The 7,500-nt window shown below is 41.3% G+C and overlaps 1 protein-coding gene across 1 annotated transcript in view; it reads left to right on the top strand.

Annotated features, from left to right (window-relative positions):
• The window catches only part of htr4 (5-hydroxytryptamine receptor 4), a 49,032-nt gene that overhangs the window by 4,786 nt on the left and 36,746 nt on the right, over positions 1–7,500 (top strand). The window contains exon 2 of the mRNA XM_035532326.1: positions 2,723–2,836. Coding sequence (XP_035388219.1) covers positions 2,723–2,836 — 114 coding nt within the window. The remainder of the gene's footprint in view (positions 1–2,722; positions 2,837–7,500) is intronic.

Genomic DNA, 7,500 nt, shown 5'->3' with positions numbered 1-7,500 from the left:
TTGCTCCCCACTTTCCAAGAAGAGTTGCTAATGGGAACCTGAGCAATACAGAATTGTTTATTGATCTTATTTAAATGAAAACTATGCCCTTTGCTCCCTAATCATCACATTTGTTCTTCTGAAGAAGCCAGTTTAATCAGAAAATTGAGATGCAAATATTAATAGAGAAAAATTAATGATAATAAAGGACCTTGTTTCAGACCAAAATTGTCAACAATCAGACAATATGGTGATTTTGGAATACACAAGGTTAATTTCCTCTCCAGCAGCGTGGTGGCACCATGTTAGGACTGCTGCTTCATTGCTCCAATGACCTGGGTTTAACTCCTACGTTCTGGGCCTGTGTGGACTTTGTGTGTGTCTTTGCGCCTACATGGGTTTCCTCTGGGGAATCTGGTTTCCTCCCAAAAATGTGCATGTTAGGGTTATTGATGTGTGCCGTGCGATGGCCTGTCTAGGGATGCTCCCGTTTTGCGGCATGTGCTGCTCGGATATGCTCTGGATTGGGACTCGGGACCCTGGTTTAGAAGATGAATGAAGTTTCCTCTCATCCCTGTGTGGCTAACAGTTGAATATGTTTTTGAGGATAGCAGCAAGATGCTCAGAACTGTCTGGCGCAACTTGTCAGGTTAGGCACATGTTGCACTGTAATTTTGTTTAAGTGTCAAATTGTCTGTCTGGTCTTTAGTTTCTTTGTAAATAGCTAAAGCGTGAAATCTCAGGTAAAACTTTCAAACACTGTGATTACAGTTTTTGGAATAGGATTTTCTGGTTAAAAAGGTGATATTTAATAACATTCATCTATTTATTATTTTAATATTTTATCATTGTATCATGACTGTGTCCTTTCAGCATATTGCTAAACAGAAAGAAATACCCTTGTGCTTATTTGTTTATTTATTTAGACTTTTTTATATTTAGCAGTTCAATACTTCACATTTATATTCCTTCACATTATCCAGAGCACAAAAATATTGTTGCCTGAAAAGTTTTCTCATCTCATCAGTGTATTAAGAAAAACTGATAATACCAGATCAACCGAACATAAACATGTCACTCATATGTATACTGTGTTTTTCTGACACATGAATCTAAATTGAAAAACTTTCAGGTAGCTTTTGCTCCTGAAAAGAAAAGAAAAGTGAGCAAGGAGAGAATATCACAGGCAGTTTCAGCCCAGGTTACTTTCAATTATGCAACTTTTACCATGTTCCTTATTACATTTAGCTTATGCTTTTATCCAAAGCGACTTACAACTCTGACTGAACACAACTTGAGCACCTGAGGGTTAAGAGTCCTGCTCAGGGGCCCAACAGCAGCAACCTGGTGGTGGTGGCATTTGAACTGGCAACCTTCTGATCAGTAGTCAAGTATCTACCACTGTCCCTGCATGAATTTATGTTACAGGTAGACCAAATTATTCTAAATAAAGGATCAAGTCAAAAGACTGCATCTGACTAGTGCAAGTGCATTTTCACTGTGCAGCTTTTGCAGTGGACCTGATGGAATGGACACGAAGGAGCTGCTAATTATTTAAAATGCAATTTCTCCCCCCCCCAGCCCACTCTCTGGAGCTGAGCTATGGCACTATGCATCCAGCAATGATGCAGGCGTGCACGCTGACCCCAGGGCGGCTCACTTAGAACTGCAACTGTGCTGCCGTGTGTGGACTGCTGCCTCGGTTCAATTACACGCTGGGTGTCAAAGGTCTCGTCGGTCATCGCACACGCATTACTATGGGAGAAAAATGCGAAAGCCACAACCTTTAATTGGACTTCAGTTACAGAGTTATGAGCAAATAGGATTATTCAAATTACAGAAAACTGTTGTGTATTTCACTATTTTTTCCATGTCTGGCAGCATAGCGTTGTCCAGGCACGCTACTCTGTAGCAGTCGTGGTCGGCGATAGCTTTGTGGTTAGAGGCTATGGCTTCCTGTTTGCAGTGGTCGGGGTCTTATTTATTTGCCAGTTGTGTCAACAGCCCTAGGCTGCATCCTCATTATCTCTGATAGACTGAGTCTCTGCTCCCAACAGGTTGCAAGCACAGGTTCGTGCTAAATGCATGCACTGGATGCTGATGATCAAGGAAAAACCCAATATGTGTCAGTCTTTACATGCTTTATGATATTTAAATATTGTTAAAATAATTGTTAAAATAACCACAGTGTTTCCACTCTAGAGTGGGTTTTGTGAGATGTTGTTACATGGCTCAGAACCTTTGTAGCTAATGCAAAAAGGAAATTTTAATACACTAGAATCCAAACTCCACTGGAGGCTCTTTCAGCTTTCCAGTGGGAGAGAAAAGTATCACCTACACTGATGTAAAGTGCATAAAAGAAATTAGCTTGCTTTCTGTCTGTGCTGTCTGTTCTCTATGCTTCTATTCTTGGCGACTGCCTACACAGAGATGTTACCATGAGGATCCAAGTGACAAATTTCTTTTATAACAGCAACTTAACATTTAGTGAATCCAAAAGTTCTTATACTGTCCATAACGTCACAAGCAACATTCTAAAAATTCTATTTTAGAAACAAGCTGAGCAATTTGTGTAATTTGTTTTGTAATTACAGAATGTTTGTTTGCTATTCCATCATTCATGTTCCTGCGTCACCATGTCAGTCAGCTATCTCTATAATCTCTATATCTCTATAAGTGATTAGTTTGTGCCATGCTATTGATTACTGTGGAATAAGTTCATATCATCCCTCTGTTGCCACAGCAACGGCATGGCGAAGAGGGTTGCTCTCATCAGCTTCCTGTCACTGGTCATGCTCATGAGTGTCCTGGGAAACCTGCTGGTCATGGTAGCCGTCTGCAAGGATCGGCAGCTCAGGTTAGAGTCTCTCTCTCTCCCTCTCTCTCTCTTTCTCACTTATTCCTGCTCCATTTGTGTCAAAAAGGGCACCTAATTTAAGCTTTTAATTAATTTCTATTCAGACTTATAAAATGAATGAGTTAACTTTTTTTTAATATATATATATATTTTCAAATATCAGGTGTATGCTCCAAAATAATGGACACATTAGACCCAGTTAAAAAAGTTATGACCACTATTCATCAAACATTTTATATTACTATAGAGTCTGGGGCACTAGTTTTAGATGTGGTATTTTCTAAGCACAAGTAATTAATTTCCATATTGGCTTTGAGTTGTTAATCTCATTAGTGCATACTTAAATGTCTCTTTCAGTTTCTTATCAGTGTTTGAATAGCAGGTGGTTAATTATTCCTCTAGAGGGATACTATACACTTCTTGGAGAAATATATAACAACATTTTTTTTTTGCATGAATGAAGCCAGCTGCCTGATGGAGTCTCTCAAACTCTGCACATTATCAGCATTATCCATGTGAAATATGCTACAGTGCGAGAGCTGAAAAGAGCTGTACAGCTCACTGGAATGTGTCCAAAATGTGGCTCTGCACAGAGAATGTCAGTTACTGGACAGCTAGTGAATTACGTATTAGTTGCTGCTTAGAGGTGCCTATGGGTGATGCTACTTTCTGCCTCCCAAATATAGTAAAAAGAGCCATAAATTCTCATAGAACTTAAGGAATTTGAAATTGAACAAAAGACATACAGATTTTGTGTGAGATTCTGGAGATTTTGGTGTGTTCTCACGCATTGGCTCTTTTCAGTAAATGGTAGTACAAGAGAAGTGTTCAGAGTGCTGTTAACCATGGCTGGTTCCCAGATTTCAGTCCTTCGGTTAAAAGTAGAACTTCACATTATGTTTGTTGAAAAACATCAGAGTGATAGAACCCCATATCATCCTGGAACACGTTCCACAAAAGTGGGTTACACACTTTTCTGTGGTTTATAGTGATTTCTCTTTTCTGTGCTGTCTTCTGAAGACAGGAGGCTTCCCATTAGGTTTAAAACATCTATTCCCATATGTTCAATACTATTGTGAACATTTACAACATTTTCTGCATTTGATGTTGTACAGTGAAATAAATTAGTACAGTGCCTGTAATAGACATTTTTAGAGGTGTTATATTCAATGGATATTTTCAGTCAAGCAGTAAATTTGTTCCAAGAAGGGTCTAGCCCTTCCTGCAGCATTTACTGAAAATGCTTTTAATCAAATTCAATTGCTTCATGTGAGATCTATAGGCAAGGAAATTTAAAACAAACAAACATTTTTTGTTCATGATTTCACATAATACATTGGTTTTGGCCATCTCTGAAGCCACATATTTACTAAATTCAAATTTCAATCATTATGAAGTTTTTCTATTGTAGAAGCATACATTGATTTCAGGACTGCCATGTAAGTAAAGGTTAATTTACATTTACGGCATTTAGCAGACACTCTTATCCAGAGCGACTTACAAAAGTGCTTTGTCATTTACTCATAGAATGTATCCTAGTACAGTACAGTAGGTTAGAGTCCATCATACCAATGAACTAGAATACTGTAGAATACATGGATCAATACTGATATCTAGAAGTACAAAATACATGTACTTGTCTATCTTAAACAATGATAAGTGCAAAAACCAATAAGTGCTAGAGTTTGTTAAACAACATAAACAGTACCCTACAATAAGTACTAATTTAGTCAGTCAATATAAGAGCAGGGTCAGTTGTCTTTCAAATATTCTGCAAATAGATGGGTCGTCAGTCTGCGTTTGAAGACTGCAAGGGACTCTGCTGTCCGGACAGCAAGTGGAAGTTCATTCCACTATCTTGGAGCCAGGATAGGAAAATAGTTTTCAATGCTTGTCACCCATGAGACCTGAAGCAAGGTATTTCAAGCCGAGCCATACTTGAGGTTCGAAGTACTTAAGGTACGGGATCCGGCTTTGACCATTGACCTCATGTATGAAGGGGCTGGTCCATTTTTGGCTTTGTAGGCAAGCATCAAGGTTTTAAATCTGATGCGTGCAGCTACTGGGAGAGAATGAAGAGAGCGCAGCAGTGGAGTAACGTGTGAACTTCGGAAGATTGAAGACCAGCCGTGCTGCTACATTCTGGACAAGTTGTAGAGGTTTGATGGGTCTTAGAAGAAGACCAGCAAGTAGTGAGTTGTAGTAGTCTAGCTTTGAGATCACAAGAGAGCGCAAGCACCTGGACAGCTCCCTGCGAGAGAAAGGGCTGAATGCTTTGTATGTTACAATGGAGAAATCTGCAAGACTGGGTTAGATTAAAAACATGAGTTGAGAATGACAACTGGTTGTCCAAAGTTATGCCCAGGCTACGGGCAGCTTTGGATGGTGATACCAGGGAGTTGTTGAAGGAAACTGTGAGGTCATGGTAAGGGTTGGGAGTACCTGGGATGAACAAAAGCTTGGTTTTACTGGGGTTGAGCTTCAAGTGCTGGGCTGTCATCCATGACGCGATGTCAGTCATGCATGCTGAGATACATTTCGAGACCTGCGTGTCAGAGGGTGGAAAAGAAAAATAATTGAGTGTCATCAGCATAGCAGTGGTAGGAGAAACCGTGAGAAGATATTACATCACCAAGAGAGCGAGCATACAAAGAGAGAGAAAGGGGACCCAACACTGAGCTTTGTGCAACACCAGTGGAGAGTCTACACAGTTTTGATGTGGATCCTCTCCATGTCACCTGATAGGACCGATGATTCAAATTTTCTCAGTAGTAGGATGACTTTGCAGATGTTACTTCCAGTGAGAAACTTGGAAAGGAGAGACTGGTATGAGCTAAGATCTGAATCTATGCGAGATTTCCTCCATCTCCTCTCTGCAGTCCTTAGTTCTCTCCTGTGGCAGCGAAGTGTTTCTGTTAGCCAGGGGGCAGGTGCGGAGGACTTAGCGGGTCTAGAGGAGAGAGGGCAGAGAAGATGCTTTGATGAGGAGAGTGTAGAAATGAAAGCATTTGTAACTGTATCCAAAGCGAGAGAGGATAGAGTGTCAGGGTGAGGAAGGGGGGACAAAATAGTAGAAGTAAGGGAAGAGGGAGTTATGGAGTGCAGATTGCGACGGAGGAAGAAGGAACATGTTGGAGAGAGAAGGAAGGGAGAGAGAGAAGGATAGAAAGTGATAGTCCGAGAGCTGGAGGGCGGTGACTGCGATGTCCGATGGTGTGGTGGTACGGGTGAAGATCAGGTCCAGAACGTTGCCCGCTTTGTGAGTTGGAGAGTGGTTGAGGATGAGGTCAAATGCTGTCAACAGTGGAAGGAGGCAGGACGAATGCAGCTTGTCTGATGGAAGGTTGAAGTCACCAAGGAGAATGAGTGGATTTCCTTCAATGAGGAAATGACTCAGAAGGATGTCGAGCTCATCAATGAAGTGATCTAGGGAACCTGGAGGGCGGTAGGTGACAATGATGAGAAGTTTGGTGGGGAAAGACACTGTAATGGCATGAAATTCAAAAGAGGAGATGGAAACTGTAGAGAAGGAAAGTGGAGTGAAACACCACTCTTGGGACATTAGTAAACCTGTGCCACCACCCCTGCCAAGATGCCTCGGAGAATGCGTAAATGAAAAGGCAGAGGACAAGGCAGCCGGAGTCGCCGAGTTCTCAGGGGTGATCCATGTTTCTGTCAGAGCCAGGAAGTGTAGGGAGTGGAGGGATGCCAGTGCTGAGATGAGGTCAGCCTTCTGGACCGCAGACTGGCAGTTCCAGAGCCCTCCTGCCACCACGATCTGTGATGGTGCTGAACGTTGTAAGTAAGTGAGGTTGCAGTGATTGCGACGTCTATGATGATAGTGTCGAGATCTGTAGGATATGTGGACAGGAATGGTGAGACGCATTTCAGATGCTTGATTTATGGATGTATGAGATGAAAGATTGAGATAATATGAGAAGATACTTAGATGAGTTCGTGAGGTCCGGTAAATGAGATGTAGACGAGCTGATTGAGACCACAACAAAGCCTTCTCCAGATGTTGATACAGACGTACATGTCTATAGCAGAGTTGTCCGAATTTAACTCAGTTCAATAAGTGCTGAGCCCTCCCCTCAATTCACACCTAAGGCCAGGGTGAAACTACACCCATAGTGAGTAATTACAGCTAACAAGCAACTAACAACTAGGTTCAGACAACAAGCCTTGAATTTTAACAGAATCGAAGGCAAAAGTAAGTAAACTCAGAGCCCTTCTTAACCAACCAGAGGATAACCCAACGAGAAAAACCAAATCACACAAAATTTAAGACTAAATGGCCATGGGAATTATGCTGAATGAATAATCTGTAGCATATCCCCTACATTATTAGGTACGTTTAGGAACTGACTGCTCCCAACAAGATTCCATGTCCAATAGACAGTGGCAGTTGGGAGAAAATGCTCAAGTTTTAGCTGTGTGGTTTCGTTCGTGTTGTTTTGTTGTTCTAGCTGTCGCTTTCACTTAGTCACAGTCATACAGCCTTTAGCTGGCTGTGGTCTGTATCTTATACCTTCTAGAGATACTTAAAATCAAGAGAATCTTGTTTCAAGTTCATTACAAGGTTGTGTGACATTTATGATACCTCAGCTGTGAGTTGACTTATTGTCTTGGTTCTTTGTGCTAAATGTTGGCCAAAGAATGAA

The sequence above is a fragment of the Electrophorus electricus genome, chromosome 12 (genome assembly GCF_013358815.1).
Source record: "Electrophorus electricus isolate fEleEle1 chromosome 12, fEleEle1.pri, whole genome shotgun sequence".
NCBI classification, from domain to species: Eukaryota; Metazoa; Chordata; class Actinopteri; order Gymnotiformes; family Gymnotidae; genus Electrophorus; species Electrophorus electricus.
The sequence above is the reverse complement of the archived record's forward strand: the minus strand, read 5'-3'. Positions and strand labels throughout refer to the sequence as shown.